This window comes from Rhinolophus ferrumequinum, chromosome 18, assembly GCF_004115265.2.
Source record: "Rhinolophus ferrumequinum isolate MPI-CBG mRhiFer1 chromosome 18, mRhiFer1_v1.p, whole genome shotgun sequence".
NCBI lineage: Eukaryota > Metazoa > Chordata > Mammalia > Chiroptera > Rhinolophidae > Rhinolophus > Rhinolophus ferrumequinum.
In genome coordinates, this window is record NC_046301.1 from 48,440,588 (window position 1) to 48,463,704 (window position 23,117).

General features: G+C 50.8%; 1 protein-coding gene across 13 annotated transcripts in view; it reads left to right on the forward strand.

Annotated features, from left to right (window-relative positions):
• CACNA1A (calcium voltage-gated channel subunit alpha1 A) overlaps positions 1-23,117 on the forward strand; it is a 285,808-nt gene that overhangs the window by 240,295 nt on the left and 22,396 nt on the right. For 9 of the 13 annotated variants that reach the window (XM_033133775.1, XM_033133773.1, XM_033133764.1 and 6 more), the window contains 11 exons: positions 543-642; positions 2,258-2,418; positions 3,907-4,044; positions 5,696-5,897; positions 6,988-7,152; positions 9,391-9,501; positions 13,541-13,624; positions 16,627-16,632; positions 21,098-21,214; positions 21,376-21,441; positions 21,615-21,730. In XM_033133775.1, coding sequence (XP_032989666.1) covers positions 543-642; positions 2,258-2,418; positions 3,907-4,044; positions 5,696-5,897; positions 6,988-7,152; positions 9,391-9,501; positions 13,541-13,624; positions 16,627-16,632; positions 21,098-21,214; positions 21,376-21,441; positions 21,615-21,730 — 1,266 coding nt within the window. The remainder of the gene's footprint in view (positions 1-542; positions 643-2,257; positions 2,419-3,906; positions 4,045-5,695; positions 5,898-6,987; positions 7,153-9,390; positions 9,502-13,540; positions 13,625-16,626; positions 16,633-21,097; positions 21,215-21,375; positions 21,442-21,614; positions 21,731-23,117) is intronic. The other 4 variants (XM_033133768.1, XM_033133770.1, XM_033133771.1 and 1 more) reach the window with 1 other exon arrangement.

Sequence of the window (23,117 nt, forward strand, 5' to 3'; positions counted from 1 at the left end):
TGCAGCTGTCTGACAAAGACGAGCAAAGAGCCTCTGGAAGGAGAAGGCAATGGTTTAACATCAGCACCTAATGTTCTGGTTCTTTCCACTCCTGGGGGCTCAGGGAATAGGGGGGTGGGGTCCTGGTTTAAGGGCTGCCTTAAGCATTTCTTGAATCCTGCTGGAAGGGTGAAAAAAAACTTGTTTTCTAGGAGCCCGCCAAGAACACCTCCAAGGAAAGAGCACAGAGGGCAGCCAAGCTCCCCTGTGCTGGGTCTGAGGGCCACCACAGGCAGCTAGCTATTCAGGCCCAGTGAGATGGTGGAGGGACCTCAACAAGCCTTGACACCAGAACCACAAAAGCCATCTGCTCACTGGCTCCCAAGCCCAAACATAGCGGGGAACTGGGCCACTCTTCCCCATCAAGGGCAGGACTGTGCCAGGCTCACCCCAGATACCTAGGCCTGGGAGAGTGGGGTCATGTGGAGCCGTGGGCCACCCACCACCCCGCCTGACCTCTGCTCCCTCTCTTCCCTTGTCCCCACCCTAACATCCCTCAACAGTGGCAATAGCAAAGGAAAGGACATCAACACAATCAAATCCCTCCGCGTCCTCCGGGTGCTACGACCTCTTAAAACCATCAAGCGGTTGCCAAAGCTCAAGGTGAGATTGGGGCATGTGGGGGGCCAGTTGGGCTTGCCATGTACAGTTGAGCAGGTTGCACACTGCTCAAGGATACTACATTGAAAGGGGTGCTGATAACATTGCAGCTATTGCGTATGGATATATTTTTACAACTTTCCAGCAGATGGCAGTAAAGTGGATCTAACAAAATCTATAGATGACAATTTTCCGTTAGATGAAATGTCTCCTCCAAGATTGGAATCCCTTTTCCTAATTCACATTAAGTCATCATGTGGGTGAAACTGGACATAACCCTAATCTGGAAAGCGGGACACTAGGTTTCTTCCCTTATAACCTTTAACTTTTAATCTACCGGTTCTAGGCTCCAATATTTCCTGTTCAAAGATATGAACTAGCATTTCTCAAAAGCTTATTATCCCCCACCCCCCAAAAAAGAAAGAAAGAAACAAAATGAAACCTAGTCATTCAAGTACATCTTTTCAATTTACACTCCACCTGAGGGCCACCTGCGTTATCTCTTAATGTTTCTTGAAATCAAGTCACTTTATATTTTTTTTACTTAAATGGCTATATTTTAAAAGGAAATGCTATATCCAGTTTCTCAAGTTGGAAAACCAGCACCCACTGTTAACAGAAGGTGAAACTAAATATCTGTTCTTAAAAAAAAAAAAAAAAAAGATGATTAAAATCTAGCCAAATACAGTTGCCTGACAGGCTTTGAGCGTGGATGCTGCTCTTTCTTGGTTAAAAGGAAAAGTATCAATGTTGGGTGTTAACATAGTATCAACTAAGGAAGACTCTGGCCTTCACTCAAAAGGATCTAAAGAAAATTGGAGCAGGAATAACTTTGTTACCATGAGATTCAGTGGTGCTTAGGGTTAGGCTTCTATAAGACATAAGGTGACACCAGGGGTGTGATTTTGGAAATATTGATATGAATACCAATATGTTGATGAATGTGTAAAGAGTCGAGATGTGGCTGTCCTTTGAATGTGAAAGCTTGCTTGCATTGAAATACATCGAATTCCAGCAGTATTAGGTTCAACAGTTCTTCACCATTTTCTGGGTCACAGGCCCCTTTCGAAAGCCCCATGAAAGCTGTGCACTCTGCCGTCCTGGGGAAGGCTGGCAAAGCTAGCCCATAATTCCGGCCAGTTCGATGATCCTTGATGCCCACTTATGGTTAGGATCCACTAGAAGCAGAACGGGTAGGGGACATTCCGGACCAGGACCCCCTTCTCTGGTGGTGGACAGAAGGATTCCTTCCTACCCAGGGCAGAATCTCCTCGGCACGCGAAGTCATCTTTCAAATCTAGAGCGCCCCCTACTGCTCAGTGGACAGAAGGGAGGAGACCAGAACTACAGATGATGGGAAACCGCGTTGTGTGAGGCAGGGACACAAAATTAACAGGAGATGACCTCTATTGAGGACCTTTCCCCTTTCGCTGAACTTGGACAGGCTCAAAGAAGTGGTTCCACTTCCCAGCGGGTGAGATTGGATGTTTTAGGTGCATAAGAGCTCAGGATCAGGTCCAGCGCCGGCACGTCCGTCTCAGGATTGTGTGATAGTGACAACACTTCGGTACTGGCTCCGGCCCCTCACGCCCTCTCTCCGCCCCCTCCCTCCCCCCAGGCCGTGTTTGACTGTGTGGTGAACTCGCTCAAGAACGTTTTCAACATACTCATTGTGTACATGCTCTTCATGTTCATCTTCGCCGTGGTGGCCGTGCAGCTCTTCAAGGGGAAGTTCTTCCACTGCACCGATGAATCCAAGGAGTTTGAAAAAGACTGTCGGTGGGTCTCCACTCCCCTGGGCGTCCCCACTGGGCCAGGTGGGGGGGCGTGGTGGAAGCGCCAGGCTCTGGGGCTTGGACATCGCAGTGTTGAGCGTGGGGAGTGACACAGATGCAACCAGCGTGGATCTGGAGTAGAAGGAAAAACAGTTTTGTAACTTCAGTCGCTGCCCACCACTTTGGGATGAGCCGTAAACTAGTTGCTTAACTTTTCAGTTACCAGCTTTGTCAAGTGGGGGATATTAGTACACTTCCACGTTCCCTGATTTGAAACCTTTATAGGCAGATGTGTTTCAAAATCAGAATAGTTTGAGATTTTAGAAAAGTAGTATAGTGCATGTTTCATATAGGACATAACACCTTCAGCTGGGTCCAAGGCCGCCGTGTCATCAAACACAATGTTTCTGCCAGGAAACATATAACTATTACATTTGCAGCAAATGGGATAAATAACAAGTATCAAAAGCCTCACATCCAATTGGGTCAAGTTTTGTTACCAGACAAATTAGATCAGAGATGGGCAAACCTTGCCAAGGGCCAGATAGTAAATATCATTGGCTGTATGGGTCATATAGTACCTGTGTTGACTACTCAGTGCTGCCATCATAGTTCAAAAGCAGCCAGAGACAATAGGTAAACAAATGAGCATGGCTGTATCCTGATAAAACTTTATTTCTGGAAACTAAAATTTGAATTTTGTATAATTTTTACTTGTCAATGAATGATTTGTTTTCAAAAACCATTTAAAAAAAATTTTTTTTAAAGGAAAGAAAATATTCTCAGTTTGTGGGCCATACAAAAACCAGTCCAGATTTGGTCTATAGGCCATGATTTGCCCATCCCTGAGTTAGGAAAAAAGTGTTTGGTTTTCAGAACTTTCTGGATTTTCGAATTGTGGATAAGGGATTATGGGCCTGAAATCCCCCCATCTTTGGGTCATCTTCACAATGGAAAGCTCGGAACTCAGCTCAGGAAAGTGCTGAGCCTTTAACTTAACCAAGCGCTCAGTCAATGTTCTTGGTCCTGGTGTGGCAAACAGCCACCATTGTTATTTTGGTGGCTGTTCCCTCAAATTGGAAGGATCCCAAGCATTTGGCTAGGAGACTGGAGCTCAGCCTTGTTTCTTGCCCTGAAAAGGAGCAGCCGCTGCCCCCAGTGGCCTGATGTACCCAGAAATGTGTCTGTCTCTATCTCTGTTCTTAACCCTCCGAGTCTGAAACTGCCCCCTCAAGTCTAGAAGGTTTCAAGTTGTGCTAGACTGAGTCGGCTCTTCCACTGGTGGCAGGGTCATGGCGTCCTCTGTGGGTTTGTCTCCAAGTGGATGCACACATCCTCCAGGGAGAAATAGGGGGTGTCACTGCTTCCCGGGCTGAGGGAGAGGCAGCGTGGGCTGATGGGCCCCTCTTCCTCCTCCTATGTCCAGTGGCCAAAGACAAGTGTCCAGAGTCCCCTTCCTCCTCTTACTAATGGTCCCCATTTTCTGTGGCAGTGGCAAGTACCTCCTCTATGAGAAGAATGAGGTGAAGGCACGAGACCGAGAGTGGAAGAAGTATGAATTCCATTACGACAACGTGCTGTGGGCTCTGCTGACCCTCTTCACCGTGTCCACGGGAGAAGGCTGGCCACAGTAAGTGGCCTAACCAGAGAGCCTCGCAGGAGGAGCTCAGGGGCCCCAGGGAGCAGGAGAGGAAAGGGTCTGAGAGCCCAGTGCTGAGAAAGGTCTGGAAAGGGACAATTTGCTCCTGGCTGCCCAAGGTGGGGACCCTGCTAGATGCCCAAGGGGCTGTCACCAGAACAGCAACCTCCATGTGTGGTCGAGTTTGTAGGGACAGAAATCCAGCCCTCACTTTGTTCGCCGAGCCCTGAGTGTGCAGGGCTGCGTCCCCCAGAACCGCCCAGAAGGGACACTGTTCCTAGTATACAGAAAGGCTCTGTGTATACAGACAGTCACATCCTCTTAACTCTTTCTGTGCTGGAGAACGCAAATCTCCAAGACAAGCGTGTGGACGTGGTGTTGTCCATGTCCACTTGACCATGGGACCGTTTCTCTCCCAGAGAGGGCCAGGGCTGGGGTGAGACAGGCCAGGCCAAACCATGCAAGCGCAGGGGTGGACCCTGTCTTTATTTAAAATTTTGATATTTTGTTCATCATAGGCTTTGGGGGCACTCATTTTGATTTATTAAAATATTGCAGGAAAATACTACTTATCTTAGTTATGGAGGATGTTGGCGCCCCCTTAATTTTTGCCTATGGCAAGTGCCTCACTCTCCTTTCCCTGGTCCAGGTTCTTCTCCCAGAGGTCTTGGAAATGCCACGTTAAAGGCTGAGTAGGTCCTAGCATGCACCCTCAGCATCCTCAGCCCCTCCTCCTCTCAGCAAACACACCAACCCACACTTTTCTACTCTCCCACACGTACACTCAGTACCTACACACGGAGCCCGTGCTAACCCAGAAGTCACCTTTGAGTGAATTTGTTAAAGATACCCTTTCATAGTGTACCTGAAACTAATATAAAACATTACTGAATGTCAACTATAACTTAAAAAAAAGAAATAAGTTAAAAAACAAATAAAAAAGATAACCCTTCCTCAACAGACTTCACTTCCATCTGTCAGAAAATCATTACAATATACTTAATGATTTTGCTCAAATAAGGCACTTTCTGGCCACCTGCCAAAAACTTGTCACCACGAATACATAAATCTATCATCGCTACAGTATGAATGACACCCCTTAGACACAGAGCCCTTGAGCAGTGCACAACCTGTGCAATTATACAGAGCAGCTATGCACATACACACTCTCAGGTGCATCCCCATTGCACTTCCTCAGCTCCCACCACCAGCGGTGCTTAAATAACCCCCACCACGCACACACACATCCATCAACACAAACATGGTTTCAAATCCCAACTCAGCCACATCTGAGTGGGTGTTCTTCAGCAAGTCCCTTTAGATTGCTGAACCTCAGTTTCCTTGTGTGCAAAATGGAGCCTGTAAGAACCTCTCTGAGAGAGTTGCTGAGAAAATAAAACATTGAACATCATTTCTAGCACATAACAGGTTCTCAATACAGGCGGTAACAGTAACCGACATTGTTGTCAACATTCCCCACAGACAAGGAGGTGGGAAGCCTTAAGGCTTCATAAAGTAACCACGGTACCTGAAGTCAGAAAACGGTGATTACTTTCATTTCTTGTCCATTTCCTCTTACTATTTCCCTCTATTCCTGTTCCCCTGTCCCACTTGCCCCCTCTCCCCACCCCTGTCCTCACAGGGTCCTAAAGCACTCAGTGGATGCCACCTTCGAGAATCAGGGTCCCAGCCCTGGGTACCGCATGGAGATGTCCATCTTCTATGTCGTCTACTTTGTCGTGTTCCCCTTCTTCTTCGTCAATATTTTTGTGGCCTTGATCATCATCACCTTCCAGGAGCAGGGGGACAAGATGATGGAGGAATACAGCCTGGAGAAAAATGAGGTGCCACTTCCTGGTTGCAACCCTATTTAAAAACAGACACCCTCCAGCCCGACTTCCCCCACACACACACTCAAAGAAACCAGCTTCTGGAGATATGTGGGGAGGGAACAGCAGCATTGTCCAAGCAGAATCCAGTCTACAGGGCTGATTTCCAGAGGAAAATACATCAGACAGAAGGTGTATGTATCAGTCAGTTTAGATTAGGTTCTAGGTTATGCTGCAGTAGCAAAAGCCCCAGGATCTCAATGCTAGGTAGCCACAAAGAGGATGATTTCCTGCTCTCCTGGCATGCCTAAGTGGTTCTGCCCACGTCATCATGATCCTGGTTCCCTCTGAGACACTAAAGTTAAAAAAGAGAGTACATATGTCAAAGCATGGTTCAACTCTTGAGGCTTGTGCCCAGAAGTGACACAGGTCACAACTGCTCACATATCACTAACCAGAGCAAGTCACACATCCATGTGTGATGTCAATGGGGTGGGGAAGTAGAATATCCCCCAAAGAGGCATAGTGAATATTTATGAATGAAAATCCAGTGCACCAGAGCATGTAGAATGGTACTTTGTCCTTCTAGCTTCATCCACGCTAGGTGGAGAACCTAGCATGTGTCCTTCCTCTACTCTGTTGGCCCCTGAGACAATCATAATCATGATTCCTCCCTCTTTCCCTCCCTCCAAGAGAAAGAGAAGGAGAAGCAAAGTGATCAGTAGGAAAGAATGGTTAGGCTTCAAAGTCAAACTTTGGTTTAAATTCGGCTTTGGCCCACTTGGCCACCTCAGAGAAGTGGCTTAATTTCTCTGAGCCTCTTTTTCTCATCTGCAAAGTGGGGCCGTCGATAGTACCCACTTCCCATGTTTGCTAAGGGGATTCCATGAGATAATGGGAGACATGTCAGCGCAAGTTCTGGCAGACGATGACTTCTCAAGGAGCCATAGCTGTTGGGAGAAGAATTCCATCCTGGTGAGGAAAGTCCAGGAATCCTGGCTGGGGGAAGCAGAAATGCAAACAGATGTGCCGAGCTAGAGGGAGGATGCTCACTATCCGGCACTATCCTCCTCTGGCCCTCACACCACTGGCCTGTCTCCCACAGAGGGCCTGCATCGACTTCGCCATCAGCGCCAAACCTCTGACCCGACACATGCCCCAGAACAAGCAGAGCTTCCAGTATCGCATGTGGCAGTTCGTGGTGTCGCCGCCTTTCGAGTACACCATCATGGCCATGATCGCGCTCAATACCATTGTGCTCATGATGAAGGTGAGCCCCCAGCCTTGCTGCACCCCTGCCACGTCCCTGCCCCTCACAACTGCCCTCCCCCAGCAAAATGGAACCATCTGCTGGGAGTCTTCCCGGACAGACCACACTATGTCACCACCCAGTCTTTGCTCCAGCTGTTCACCCTGCGTGACACACAATTCCCACCACTCTGCCTGGCCAGCTCCTTCCAGCATCACCTGCACAGCTCTCCCTCCAGGAAGCCTTCCCTGATCTCCCAGGACAGTACCAGGTGCCCATCTTTGTAAGCATCCTACAGTTACCTCCCATGCCCTAGTAACAGTGTGGGTTGCCCGACAGCCTCCCCCACCAGCCTGTGAGCTCTGAGCCAGACAAGTCTTAGTCACCCCTGAATTCCTGGGGTTTGGCAAGGACCTGGCTCAGAGGAAACGAAGCCCTTGATAAATGTTTGATGACTGAAATGAGGAAGAAGGGGCAGGTAAGGACCTTGACACCCTCAGGGTGACAGAACCTCTTGAGAGTGAAAAGTCACAACCTTTCTTTCACCCTGTGCTTTGGAGACCAAAAGCCTGGATGCAAGTCCAGCTCTGCCATTTAACTCATTGTTTCACCTTGCACAGTGACCCATGACTTTTCAGGGCCTCAGTTTCCCTGTCAATAAAGTGGGAATGTTAATAATAGCACCTTCCACTGCCCTGGTGGGGAAGAGGATTGAATGAGAAAGTTCATGCAGACGTTAGCACGTTTCTCGACACTTCAAAAGCACTCAATAAATTTAGCTGCAAATTTTTGAATTGGCAAAAAAGCAGTGCCTATTTTTGCTCAAAAACTCTTCTCATAAGCAAATAAGCAAATTCTTTTATCTTTTCCTTATGATGCTGAACAGTTTCAAACAAACAGAAGAAAGACAGATAGTAGAGTGCTGTGCTTCTCACACTGTAAGGTGCTCACGGACTATCTGGGCGTCTTGTTAAATTCAGATGCTGGTTCAGCAGGTCCAGGGCGGGCCTGGGACTCTGCATTTCCAACCAGCATCCCTGGACCACACCCCGAGTATTCAGGCTCTCATGAACACCCAGTCGTCATCACCCAAAGTTACCCATCTGAAACACTTTGCTAGGTTCCCTTCGTCTATCTTTTTTCTCATATTTTTTATCGAGGTAAAATTCACATAACATAAAATATACCATTTCCAAGTGTACAATTCAGTGGCAGTTAGTACACTCACCATGTTGTACAGCCATCACCTCTGTCTACTTCCAAAACATTTCCATCACCCCAAAAGGAAGTTCTGCCTCCATGAGCAGTCACTCCCCATCCTCCTTCCCCCAGCCCCTGGAAACCACCAATCTGCTTCCTGTCTCTCTGGATTTGCCTATTGTGGACACTTCATCTATGTTTTTTAAAGTATTTTAAATGATAGACACCACACTAGTTCGCCCTTAAATTTTTCCATATGCATTTCTTAAAAAGAAGAACATTTTCCTACCTATTTTTATGCTTGTCAAGATGAGTAATAATTCTCTAAGATCCATATTGAATTGTCTCCAAAATATCTTTTATAGTACGTTGTTTTCTGAGCCAAGATCTAGATGGCTACACATGGCCTCCAGTTTTTATCTTTTAAATCTCTGTCCTCCGCATCCATACCTTTTTTTCTTTTTTCACACTCTTGACTTTTGGAGGACACCAGACGAGCTGAATGAAAACAGTTTCAGTTCAGGGTACGTTGGTTTCCTTGGGGTCCTGTAACTTCTTCCTCCATCTGCCCTATTTCCTATAACCTGGTAGTGAGGTTAAAGGTTTGAGTCTGGTAAAATAGTTTGGGCAAGAATATTTTATAATAAGTCAGAATAGTGGTTACCTTGCAGCAGGTGATGGACTGGAATAGGTGGAGGGAACGTCTTTGAGTTGCTGGAAATGTTGTAAATCTTGGTCTGGGGAGTGGCCTCCTGGGAGTAGGAATGAAAAGAAAGAGGTCTGGAAACCCAAAGGAAGTACTGCAGAGAGGATGCTGTAGCCAGCCCCACGAGCCCCATCCAGCCATGCTGTCCAGGATCTGAGATGCTCAGACAGGATTTAAGAAAGGAGTCCTTGTTTTGATGTAAAGAGCTTGCCGGGAGCCCAGGTCAGCTCCCTAGGAGTCAACAGGGACACCAAGTGTGAGTCCTGCCTGCTCCAGAATAGGACAGCCACAAAGCCACCTCCTCCGTCCCTGCCATCCACTGACACCACCCCCCTTCCTCCTTCCTACTCTAGTTCTATGGGGCCTCGCTTGCTTATGAAAATGCTCTGAGGGTATTCAACATTGTCTTCACCTCCCTCTTCTCTCTGGAATGTCTGCTGAAAGTCATGGCTTTTGGGATACTGGTAAGTACAGCCTTAGGGGCGAGAGCTATGGGTTGGGAGGAAGCGCAGAGAAGTACTGGGTGTTGGGCGGTGGTCTTCTCCCAACCTGTCCCTAAGCCCCTCAATCTCAGTGGTGGCGTGAGCATCCCTCCAACACCCACAGATTCTACTCAGGCTTATGCTTGCTAAGCAATACCAATGATACCCGGCACGTATTAACGGTTACTGTGTGCAAGGCATGTACTTATTCACTCGTTCCTCAAAATGACCCAATGCGTGGGAGTAACTGGCATCCGTTTTAGAGATAAGGAAACTGAGATCCAGGCAGGCCAAGTCCATGGCATTCAAACTGTTCTAACCACAACCCACAGTGAGAAATACATTTTACAGTGGAGCCCAGCACACAGATGTGCATATAGACAACCAAATGAAATTTTCACAAAGTCAGTATTGACCCTTAAGCGTACCCGGCACGCGATTGTCTATTCTACTCGATTCCATTTCCTTTTTTTTTTTTTTAATGCAGCTCATGAGCCACTCCCTTGATGTCACCTTCCACTAATGCACATGGTCTTAACCTGAGGCCCCCTGATCCCCAAAGATCTGTGGGGGGGGTGGAAGGCTCTGTACAATTAAATGTGAAAAAATTGCATGTCTGTTTTTCACCAAGCGCTAACTGGACTTTAGCATTTCCTTCCATCTTGAAGGCAAACAAAAAGCTTCTGCAATATTACCAATACAATCTGTGTCATCGATAAAAATCAGGTATTTTCTTAGTGTGTTACAGACGTTGTAGATACCTCTCCAAATTTACTTTGCACTCATCGTTGCTTCCAAATGCTGGTGGTTATTAAACCTACAGCTAGAACTGATTGAATATGTACCTGAAGAAGTGCGTTCATCATTTGATCACCACTTAAAAAAAATACTTTGGGAGTGGCCGGTTAACTCAATTGGTTAGAGCGGGGTGCTGATAGCAGCAGGATTGCTGGTTCCATCCCCACATGGGCCACTGTGAGCTGTGCCCTCAAAAAAAAAGAATACTTTGATCATATTTCAATCTAACAGGTGTCCTTGCAATTTTATTTATTTTATTTTACGCATTTTATTTATTATCCTTGCATTTTATTTTATGCATTTACAAAGCTTACTCTCAGAAGGTCTTCCCAGATAGTACCAAATGAAAAAAAAAGTGAAGGTCTGAGCTTAATGGCTTGTGACTTGGAGTGACTTCAGGAAGGTCCCCAGTGAATGGCTGAGGTGAGACTTGAAACAGGGTGTCTTCCCTCTGACCATCCACTTAGTCTGTTTCTCTGACCTACAGTGCAGGGTCTCAGCCAGGGACTCGGGGGGTTGGAGCCTAGGTTCTAACCTTGGCTTTCAAAGGTGGTAAAGATCATCAGCTTTAGCATCAGAGAGACTTCAATTCAGATCGCATCCAGTCTCTGTCACCTCACCTCTCTCTCCATCACAAGAAGGGCCCATCCTCTGCCTCTCTCTCAGAAGGGCTCTTGCAAACCCTAAACGCAAATAGTGTGTGTCTGGAGACTGAGGGTGAAGTGTGGATACAGTGAGTGCTCAGTAAATGCTAGGAAGGGTTACAACAAAGCTCATTACTCTTTCTCCTCCAAAGCAGTGGCTCCCAGCTCTGCTATGTATCAGAAGTACTTGGGGAGATTTCTTAAAACTGAATCATGCCCAGACCTCCTTGGAGGTTCTGATTCACTTGGTCAGAATTTGTACTTTTCCCCTGTACTTGGTCCCCTGAATTTGTATTTTTATTGAATACCCCCAGGGGAGTCCAAGGTACAGCCCAGGCTGTCAGGCCCTGCACTGAGCACCAGCCAGGCAGGGGAGGCACGCTGCAGCCAGGACAGTGGCACCAACTCAGCATTCCAGGCCTGGGGAGGCTGCCAGGACAGGTCACAGAATGTATATGGGGAAGAGCTTGGGCTCTGGCACCCATACATGGGTGCGAATCTTGCCTCAGCCCCTTTCTAGTTGTATGGTCAAAAGCGAGGCGCTTGGCCTCTTTGTTCCTGCCCAATGCAACCGTGTTGGGCAAATTTTCATTCCCAGGTGAAGTGAAATTTCTGGTGGTGAAGTGATTTTCTACCGGGGGCTGGGACTTTATCTCTCCTGCCCCTGGGAATCCCGCAGGGACCTGCACAGAGCTTCCCCCTTCAGTTTTTGATGAAGCTCCAAGTTCCCCACGTGGAATTTAGGCCATTGAGGGGAGCCTTCTCGTCCAGGGGTTTGAGGCCTGTGACCAGACACCTAGGAGGTTGTCTTCGTTTGGGCTCCCCCAGAAGCAGAGCCTGAGAAAAGGATTGAATTTATCTGAGGAATTTATCTGAGAGGTGACCCCAGGAAACACTGTAGGGAAGATGGGGAGGGAGGCAGGGGCAGGAAGGTAGCCAGTACAAGGTACAAGTAACACTAACAAGCATTTCCCACTGTGGGCAACTGGGCGCAGTTCTGCTGGGGACCTCCGGGCGGCAGCAGAGAGCACATACATCCTCATCACCCCACCCACAGGGGAGGGAGCTGAGGTATTTATCCTTTAATGCCCATCAGCCATAGTCAGGGGCTGCTCCCAGGGGAGCTGTTAATTCCCCAGTAAATATGCAGTCCAAGAAAGCCCCTGGGTAGAGTAACAAAGGTGTGCAGTCAAAATATGAGGGGATATGGACAGGGCCCCAGCAGCACCTTCTAAAATACCAAAAGTATTGCTTTTAGACAATTGTAAGACACCAACTTCCATCTATTGCACACCTACTGTATACCACATTCATTATGTGATTGCTGTTATACTCCGATCTTCCAGAAGAGGACGCCAAGGCCTACACAGTCCAACTCTAAGGATGTTTAACTCATACAAACTGAAAGAATTTCAACCTGGCAAGTAGAGCTCCAAAGTCTGAGTCCTTCTCGGTGAGACAGAGGGTCTGCCGCAGGGTCACATGCTCAGGGGAGGAGCTGAGCATCCAGAATGGGGCCTGAGCCCTGACCTGGTCTCTGTTTTGTAAGGATACTGGAAAGACGGTCCCACTGAGCCTTGGGCGGGGAAGCTGTCTGTTGGAGCCAGACCCTTAGATCCAAGCAGGGCTACTGCTCAGTGTGGGCTCAAACCATGTGCAGTATTGCAGTATTTAACAACAGTGCGCTGTACCTGTGTGTCCCAGTTGAGCCACCACCTGGCCAGTCAGGACAGATCAAGTTAAGCTGTGGTAACAAATAACTCCCACATCTCAGTCCCTTCAATCAACAAAGGTCTTGTTGACACTCAGCAGAAAGACTCTTTGCTTGTAGTCACTCAGGGATTCAGGCTCATGTCGAACATTTCAGGTCACCAGGGTTAAGAGAGTCCTGACGAGTCCCGCTTTGGCCAGGAAGTGCCTCACATTGCCTCTGCTCACAGCCCATTGGCTGGAACTAGACACATGGCCCCATCTAACTACGAGGGGCCAGGATGAGCAGCCTGGCATGTGCCCAGGGGCCTCTGCACCCTTGTACCGTCCCCCTTCTCCAGATTAGGAAGTGGAGGCCTAGAGAGGTTAAGTCACTGGTCCACAGCAGCACAACTGGACGTTAGCAGAGCTGGCATGTGAACCCAGGGGCTGCTCTCTTCGAGAGTGTGCTATGACCACAGTCCTGATTCAGTGGGGCCCTGAGCATAGATTCTGGACTCACCGGGCCTGAGTTCAAATCCTGACCTTTCACCTCCATGCTGCTCACCTACCAGGCAGGTGAGTGGCTTCACTCGCTGAGCTTATCACCTCATGTAAAATGGGTGATAATCCTTCCTTGCAAGGGTCTTTTCCCCAGCAGAGCTGAAGAGGGACCTGGAGGACCCCTCTGCAGCCCGATGAGGCAAGAGCAGGCCTGGGGTCCCAGGGAGGGGGCCCTCAGAACAGCCCATCCAGCAGCATTTTGCTATTGAAATGACCAAGACTGTCCCAGGCACTCGGGCTGATCAGCAGCTGTGCCCCGGGCCAGCCATGGGGACCGGGCACGGAGCCCTGTGTTGGCATCTCTGTCTTGTGGATTCCCATTCTAGAATTATTTCCGCGATGCCTGGAACATCTTCGACTTTGTGACAGTTCTGGGCAGCATCACCGACATCCTCGTGACTGAGTTTGGGGTAAGCTTCCCGCTGGCTTCTCTCTGGGCAGCTCCTGGCCGGGCGGGGGGTAGGGGTATCATCCAGAAGCAACAGGTCCCAACAGCCACATCTGGCTTGGGCCAGCGCTTGGCCTTTAGCAGAGAGGGAAAAAGCAGGGCCCCCAGGGGTGAGGGTGGTCCCTCAGGAGAATGCTTCAGGAAGATGGGGGTGCCCAAAGCCATGGCCATAGAACCAGAACTGTAGCGCAAACGCCCTGCGTCGTGGCTGTTGGTTTATGAATAAACCATATGGCTGAGTGCATTGAGAGAACTGAGACTCTTGAAGGATCCTAGGCTGAGCCCCACCTCAAACTCCAGTGTTGGGGTTCCAGGGGGAACCAGCTTCAAGTCCATTCTGCCGAAACTAACCATCTTCTGGTTTATGGGCAGGAGGGAGCCACGGCCCTTGGGCCAACAAGGGGACACCATTCCCAGCGCCTTAGGAGGGTCCCCAGGATATCCACCCTTCTCTTTCAACCCTGGGGTTCCCAGCACGGGGGTCTCTGGATCTGTCTGCAGTGGCCCCACAGGCCGCATTGTCCTTCTGCCTTGTCTGGAAGACTCGGAGCCCCAGAGCTCCTGTCCACGACCCACTCCTTGGCCATTGGCCAGTAGGCCCAGGCTTCAGAGCCCTCGGGTGATTGGGGGTAGGGTAGGAGCTCCCCACAGGGGAGAACAAAAGGGCAGAGTATGTCAGAGCCAAAGCCGGGGCATGGTATCCACCTCGTAATAACAGCAATAAAAATAATGATGACTGACGAGAATGGCATACTCGTTGTATACCAGGCACTGTGCCAAGCATTTTACGTGGATTAGCTCATGGTATAGGTTGGGTACTCAGTATATAAAAGCATTCCCTCAGAGGGTTCAACTGAAGGGATTAGAAAGCAAAGACCGCTCAGAGGGGAAGGGAAGGTACCGAGCACCCAGCCACCGTGGGGAGCTGTGACCTACCCTGGTGCGGAAGTGGGGAGGGATCCTGTGCTGAATTGGGGAGGGGCTGCCTCGTGGTAGCTATAGATAGGGAAGAACAGAACCCCAAAAGAGACAAGGGCCAAAGCAGGAAGAGAACATCATGGGAGAAATACCCCAGCCTTTGTCTCCTCCTGCCCTCTCTACCCTGCCAGCATCTCCCATTGGCCAAGCCCAGCCAGAAGGGAGCCAGAGGGCCAGGGATCCAGGGGGATGCTCAGAACAGGCAGAGAAGAGCAGAGAATAAATTTGGGTGGGGTGGCACCCGAAAAGAGGGTGTTGCCCCATTTCACAGGTGAGGAAACTAAGGCTCAGGGAAGTGGAAAGACCTGCCTAAGGTCTCACAGCCAGGCCTGGTGACTCCTGAGGACACATTGGTATCTCCTGGGGTGTCCCCATCTGAGCCCCCAGCAGAAAGGGATCAGTTGGCCCGCTCTTCCATCTGGGAAGACTGGCAGGGCTAGGGAGCTACGCAGAAGAGGGGGCCATTCTCCGATGCACCCCCCAACACCCCCACCCAAGTGGTATGCTGGCCACACCTGTTTGCCTTCAGCTCCAGTGAGCCAGAAGTCCCCTCGTCCACCCATCCCCTCCCTGGCACTTTCCTCTAGAGAGGTCATGCGCACATGGGGGCTGTCCCTATTAGGTGCCCCCACCTGGCCTCTGTCCCCTGGCAGAGAGCTAGAGCCTAGACCTCATCTTGTCCCAAGTTTGTAAGAGGACTGAGTTCTAGCTGGCAGTCAAAATATCCAGCTGAGCTCAAGACAGCCCTGAACCAATGTCCCTCTGAGTCAAGAGGTTGGAAGGAATGGACCACCACCCCATTAGGGCAGGTGGAGGAAGTTGGTTGAAACCTCCAGTTGCCAGTAAGAGATCCACAGAGCTGGACCCCAACAGCCTGTTCTGGCTGCAAGGCAAGAGAGGCCAGGAAGATGGGGCACAGGGTCCAATTCAGGGACAGCAGGACTCTGGCAATAGTCAAACAGCCCTCCCTACAAGCTGTTTGACCTTGGACCGTGGTGTTACGTCTTCTCATCCTGTGTATGGAGATAATCTTCATAACCAACCCCATCGGATCCTTGGAAGCCTCACATTCATTCATGTATTCAGTGGGCATGCATTGAACACCTGCTCTGTGCCAGGCATTGTTACTAGTGCTGGAGACAGAGTAACGAACAAATCAAAATATGCAAGAATGCCCGCCCTCATAGGGCTGACATTCTAGGGAGGGAGATGGCAACTTTTAACAAGAAAGAGCAATCTATGTGAAGTGCTTAGCACAGAACCTACCAGGAAATAAATAGTTCACAAATGGTGGTGGTTATTATTGCTATTATTACCAGGAGTGTACTGGGATGGTAGTTTGCTAGCCAGCCCCCCCCCCCCCCCCGGCTCTGAATTAGAATCATTTGGAGGAAAAGATAGAGGGTGGGTATTTGGACCCTCTTAAGGATGATAAATTCCCAACCTGGAGTGGGGGGAGGCCTGGCCTGCCCTGCCGGACAAGGAGCCCCAGCCACCCCTTTCTGCCTCCCAGGTAAGCCCACTAGGTCTGAGGCAGAAGGAACCAGATCCTCAGGAGGGCAAGTCCCCAGGGTTTGGGAACAGGGTGGGGAAGAGGGCGTGAGACCCACTGGGCCTCAGCTGCTGCCCCCAAGTGGCTCGGGTGATGTGGGTTTGCCCTGCGTGCGATGGATAATGACTGTGTTTCTTGTCTTGTCTCTTTTCATGCCTGCTCTTTAAACTGTATATTGGCACAACGCCGTCTGAAAAACTCATCCAATCAAAATGCACTATGAAATCCATTTGTCCATCCATGACGTGGTCTGTGTGCTCATACACCAATGACTTACCTCCCAACCCACCACCACCACCCCCACTCCCCGCCCGGGAACCGAAACCCATTGGTTTTTTGGCACTGGTTACAAATCAACCTAAAAAACGCTGAACACGCCTCCCCAACTGCCCCTGCCCGCCCGCTCCCCCTCCATCTTCAACATCTGCATCTAGAATCCGGTTGGTCTTACTTCTTTCTGAAGTCTGAATGCCTTACATTAACTGTGAAACGCGCATCTTCTCGCATCAGCATTGCACGTCACGCCCTGGGCTTCTGACTAGGAATGCCTGACACACCCCCTGCCCCCGTCTGTCTGTCTCTCCGACCCACCCTACCCCGTCCTTCCCGGTTCCTGCAGAATCTCAGTCTCCCTCTTTCTCTCCCCACTCCCCTTCTCTTTCGTTATTTTTACTGGGTTCTGAATTGGGGTTTTCTGTTTGGCTTGGTTTGCATCTTTTGCAGAGAAAAGGATGGGTTTGCCAGGACGAGTCGGCAGGCCAGGTCTCCTACCCCATTGCTTACACACATGTGACACTCAGAGCCCTCAGCCACCCTCCAGTCTCTCCTGTCCCTTCTTGAGCTCCATGGAGCCCGGGCCCCAGGAAAGCTCCTCCCGTCCCTCGCCATTCCAAGCCCTCGAGCTCTTTGGGCTTAACCACCGGAGACGCAAATCTCCAGGTCTGATGGAGGAAGTCTGAGGGACAGGCAGCATGCAAACAAAGACCCTCAGACAAGGGGGACTCAGAACAGCTAAGGCTCGGGTCTGGCTGCTTCCAGGGGGGCGGCCAACTGAGGCCCTCTCCTGAAGTCCTGATGTGCACACGACATATGCCCCCCCCACACACACACACAGTCACTGCACATACATTCCCTCTCCTCTTTCTTGCTCCACTTCTCTCCTCTCCCCTTTCTCCCCTCTCCTCTCTGACATCCAGCCACGCCCATACGCCCACCCCAGCACACACTGTCTCCATCTTTCTCTCTCCTCACTGACTCAGCATCTTGCACATTTGTGCACACCCCCCATGTTAAATCCCACTTGCCTCTCACTCCTGAGCCCCTTTGAACGACCCCTAATGGCACATTTGCACCTGGATCCTTTACCTCCTAGCGGTACACATGCACTCATCCACCAAACGTTTAATGAGCCCCAATTTGGTGCCACAGATGGAGGGGTGGGCAGAAGAAGACACCACCACTGCCCCCCTCACCTACAGTCGACCAGATTTGGTACATTTGTGACTTCTAGCCTTATCTCCCACCGGCACCCCAAGGCCAACAGTCAGGTGGGAGAGGCAGGCATTGTTCAAATAACCTTCAAATTCACTAGGAATTGTAACTGTGCTGCAAGCTGAAGGATGAGCAGTGTCAAGGTGGAGAAGGGGAAAGGAGCATTTGAAGCCCAGGACAGCACGTGCAAAGGCCTACTGGCAGGATGGAGTTTGCAGGGGTCGGAGTCTGCAAGTAAGGGGGTGTGGCTGGAATAAAGCAAAGGAAGGCTGACTCATAAGAAATAAAGAGGGCAGAAAGGGACAGGCCTTCTGGGGGCCTTGTTGTGGGAGCTTGGGAGGATTTGGAGCAGGGGAAGCATGATCAGAAGTGAGATTAGACAGGATCACTGTGGCTGCAGAACCCAGAGCAGTTTGGCAGGGGCCTGGGCTGGAGGTGGGCACCAGGAATCCCAGCGAGGGACGTGGAGGAGGCAGAGAACAGAGGAAGCCAGCAAAGAACTGGCCATCTGAGCAGGCCCCTCTCCAGGACCCAGGAATGGGTTGGGTCTGGGGTAGGGACTTGAGTCTGGCTGGAATGGGGAGGTGGAGTTAGGGAATACCGTGCGAGGGCCAGATTGGGGGAAGAGCATGGGGGTGGGCCTGGCCGGTTTGAGGGGCCTCTAAGGACATGGACAAAGTCAAGCAGACAGGTGGTTGTGAGGTCTGGGATGGAGGTGGCAGGATGTTTCCAGAGCCCTTGGGTGGCTAGTTCCCATGTCCAGAACCAGGATACACAAGGCAGGGTTGAAGGAGAGAACAGCTGCTCCTTGCAGGCTGTGGATGGAAAGATGGAAGCTAGGACAAGGGAACTCACCGGAAGTTCTGTGAGCACTCGAAGGACTTGATGCAGACCCAGGAAGAGAGCAGACTAGCGCCTTCCCCTCCCCCGTCACTACCCCCCACCTCCCCATGTGTCTCCCCTCTCCCTCGGCTCCAAGAAGGGCAGCATGCTGTCTGCACGTATCTCCCTGCGAAACCCTTGCTTCTCCCGCATGGTGGCAGGCTCCCCCGCTCCTCCCTGAGCCCCTGAGGCTGCTTCCAGGGCCCGCCTGCCTCTGCATGCTGAGCCATGTCCACATGTTATGTCCCACCCCAGGAAGGGATGGCTTGTACTCTGGGATGGATGGGAAGGGGCTGAGGACACCTGGGCCATCAGACCCATCCCCTGATGGAGATGGGTGGCCAGGCAGGGCTGGGAGTCAGATCAGTGGGGCACACAGTGTGACTCTCTCTTAGCCCAACTGGGTGTGGGGCCTTATTTAAGGCGCTTAGGACATTGTCACAACAATTAGGCCCAACGGGGTCAGGGTAGGCTCTCCCAGCCCCCTCCCCCATCCTAGAGCCTTAAGGGCCAACTGATGTGTCCCGGAAAGTATCCTAAACTTCACCAGAAAACCCAGAGGCATTTTGCCAGCCCCAGAAATTCCTTGAGCCCCCATCGCTGCTCTCAGCTCCCAGGCCAGAGCTAGCAGAAGATACAGATCTGATAGCTGGGAAGCCCTCGGGAACCAGCAAGTAAGATGCCCATATAATTCATTGTCCAAACTTTTGAGACCTAAAGGGGTGCTATGACTGTCAGGGCAGCCTGTATGGTCACCCCTGTACCATTTGGGGGTGGGGGTGGGGTGTTTAGGGCTCCTCCAAGTGCCGTAGAGCAGAGTCCTGTGAAGGCCTCTGCCTCCAACCCACTGGGTAATTGAGCAGCAGGGGTTTCCATGTCTGCCTGAGGCTGGGTTCTCAAACTCAAATGCCTCTGGGGTCCAAGCTCACGCCGTAAGCTGGGAAAGCAGGTGCCATTTCTAGAACATGGCGACCTAGGCAAGCTGGAGGACACATGGTCTGCTTCAAGGGAAGCAGCTGCATCTGAGCCCCAACTAACTTTCCAGGACAGAAATAGGTCCAGGGTTGCCAGAAAGCCAGATTTGGGGGCAAAATGTGATTTTTTTTAAACACTGGCAACTTTTTTAATTTTTAAAAATTCTCGGGGTTGCCAGTTAGTTCAGTTGGTTAGAGCGTGGTTCTGATAACACCGAGGTTGCCAGTTCGATCCCCACATGGGCCACTGTGAGCTGCGCCCTCCTTAAAAAAAAAAAAAAAAAATTTCTCTTGCTCAATAAAACAGCTTCATCAACCAGATTCGGTCCATTTATGACTTCTAGCAGCTTACCTCCCACCAGCACCTCCTGAGGCCCCAGCAGGCAAGTCCCGGAACAGTCAAATAATGACCGCAGCCTGGGCCCACCATCTCCGGCTGGCCGCCTCCCCCACCCCCCTGCTGTCTGGCCCCAGGGTTCTGGCTTGGGTGGGAGGAGGTAGAGGCAGTGACTAGACAGGGGATCTTTGAGCTGAGGAAGGGGCCACCCAGGGAGGTCCTGGGGGTAGGGATGGCCCCACCTCCCCGCCCCCAGCACCAGCCCCTCAGTGGGCCTGGGCTGATGGTGAGCTCACCCACCCACGGGCGCTGCGTACTTCCTGCTTCCCGCAGGCCTGGTCCCGTGCTACTCCACCCAGCCCCAGAAGCTGAGAAGCCATCCCTGAGAGGGGGGAAAAGGGCCCCAAATGCATCTTCTCCGACTCAGCGGGCAGCGAGGACTCGCCCTACAGCCGAACAGCCCCAGCTCCCTCCCATCCTCCCCATGCCCGCTCGCCAAGGGGGTAAGAAAAGATGCTCTTCCACTTCTCCAATTGGCTCAAGTCCTCTTGGCCGTGGGGTGAGGTCAGGGCGGGCAGGAGTGGGTGGGCAGCTCGGCAGGGCAGGGCAGGGTGCCCGGTGAGTCCCACGACAGATGCATTTCTGGCCTGGAGTGTAACATGCCCTCGGAACCCGCACATGTCCACCAGGCCTGAGCGTGCTGGCTCTCCCCACCCGCCCTGGTGTTTGTGCATCGTACACGTGTGATGGATTCGGCAACTTGACCTGCTTGTGTCCTATCGTCTCAGTGCATTTGGTTGTTGGGAGAAACAAAAACCATCTCGATTTTTTTCCTGATTGGATGATTCGGATATATTTTCTTTTCCTTGTTTTTTTGTTATTTCTTCCCCACCCCCACCCCGTTCCCTTCTCTTCCTTTTTCTTTCCTTTTCCCCATTGTGGGTGGGGCTGGCAGGGAGGGCTTATGCTTTTTGAGTTGATGCCTTTTCCTCCTTCCCACCTTCTCTCCCCTCCCCCACCCCGGTCCCCCACTTGGTTCGTTTTTCAAGGTTTTTCCTCAGCACCATTGCATTAATAGTGCTTTCTGTCCTCTCCCTCCTTATTTGGGGTCTGGCTTGCTTTTTCCTGTTGGTTGGCTTCATGTAGGGGCCTCTGTGAGTGGTGACAGCTCTGAGCCCCTGGGAGTGGGTGAATGGTCACCCTCTTTCTCCGTTTCCCCAGAATAACTTCATCAACCTGAGCTTCCTCCGCCTCTTCCGAGCGGCCCGGCTCATCAAACTCCTTCGTCAGGGTTACACCATTCGAATTCTTCTCTGGACCTTTGTGCAGTCGTTCAAGGTGAGCCACTGCCCCTGTCTCCAGCCCAGGGCTAGAAGAAAAGCAGGCACCCCCCGCCCCCCAACTCTAGCTGAATCTAGAATGCCGGCTGTCAGTGCCTCTAGAGTGCTCCTTGCTGAGAATCGATCTGCAGGGCTCTTGTCTAACTTCCTTCCCACCAGGCTCTACCCTATGTCTGCCTGCTGATTGCCATGCTTTTCTTCATCTATGCCATCATCGGGATGCAGGTGAGTGCCAGTTCCCCTGATGTTCCCAGAGGTTCCCATAGAGGGGCCACTGCCTTAGGCAGAGGTGGCTCTGGTGAGCCCAGTTCAGAGAGACAGCCATGGGGGTTGAGTGGGGTTTCCCTGGCACCACTCAGGGTCACGGCCACCCTGGTCATCACCCGCCAATTCCCCAGGTGTTTGGCAATATTGGCATCGACGTGGAGGATGAGGACAGCGATGAAGATGAGTTCCAAATCACTGAGCACAACAACTTCCGGACCTTCTTCCAGGCCCTCATGCTCCTCTTCCGGTGAGAGGGGCTTTGTGCTCTCAGCTTTTTCTTACGATGGGGAGGCGTGTCCTCAGCCTTCGGTTTTATGGGGGCGTGTCCTTTTCTTCTCTTCCGGTGAGGGCGTGTCCTTTTCCTGTATGTGGGGGCGGGGGGGGGGCGGTGCCCTCTGCCTTCTGTTCCCCTGAGGCTTGGAATAGGAATCCACGGACCCTCGCAGGGCAGTTGCTGAAGGTCCTGGGACTCAAACCTGGGAGGCGTTTTCAGGCATTGTCTCCTTGAATCCTCCTGACCATCCCGTTAGGTGGGGATTCTTGGCAACCACATCTTACAAACGAAACAGGCGTATAAACTCTGCGGCTTGATTCTTAATCCTGGCTGCATGTTAGGGTTCCTTTGTTCATTTGTGGGAGGTTTTTGAGCACCTACTGTGTGCCAGGCACTGCTCTAGGTAGTGGGAACAAAGCAGAAAGAGACAACACTTTCTGCCCTCAGGAAGCTTATATTCCTGTGGGGAAGACAATCAGTAATCAAATTATAGAGGATACTAGAAGGAGATAAAATTCAAGATTAAGAGGGAAATGAAGGCACAAAAGAACAAATAATGTATGATTGTACTGATTTGAGGTACCTACAATGGGCAAACTCATAGAGAAATAAAAGTGGAATAGAGATTGCCAGGGGCTGGGGAGAGGAGAATGGGGAGTTAATGTTTAAATGGGTACAAATTTTCAATTTGGGATGATAAACGGTTCTGGAGGTGGATCATGGTGATGATGGTGACTCGTTATTGTGAATGTGCTTTAATATCATTAAATTAGATGCTTATAATGCTTAAAACAATCAATTTTATGGGTATTTTGGCACAAGTTTTGTTTTTTGTTTTTTGTTTCTTTCTCATTTAGCAACAACAAAAAAGGAATGGAGGGCTGGGAGGTCATGCCTCCCTAGAAGGGGGTGATATTTGAGAGAAATAGGCAAGGGAGGGAGCCAAGTGGATATCTGGTGAAGGGCAGTCCAGGCAGAGGGTATAGCAAGTGCAAAGGCCCTGAGGCAGAAGGCTGGTAGCACGTTGGAGGGCAGGAAGGAGCCCAGTGTGCTTGGAGCAGTTACCTAGGGAGAAAGTAGAAGAGATGACAGTCACCTGAAAGGGAGGAATCGTTTAAACACACCTATGTCCTCAGGCCCTGCCCCAAACCAGTTGAGTCCAAGTCTGTGGGAGTGAGGTATTAGCATCAGCATTTTCAAAATATCCTCCCCCGCCCCTCGCTTTAATGCACAGCCAAGGATGAGAATCCCCTCACAGAGCTCCCAAAGGAAAGAGATGACTTACCTGGGACTCAGACCCATCCTGGTCCAGTTCCAGAGCCCAAGTGCTTACCTTTAATGCTCTGCCTCCCTGGGAGGC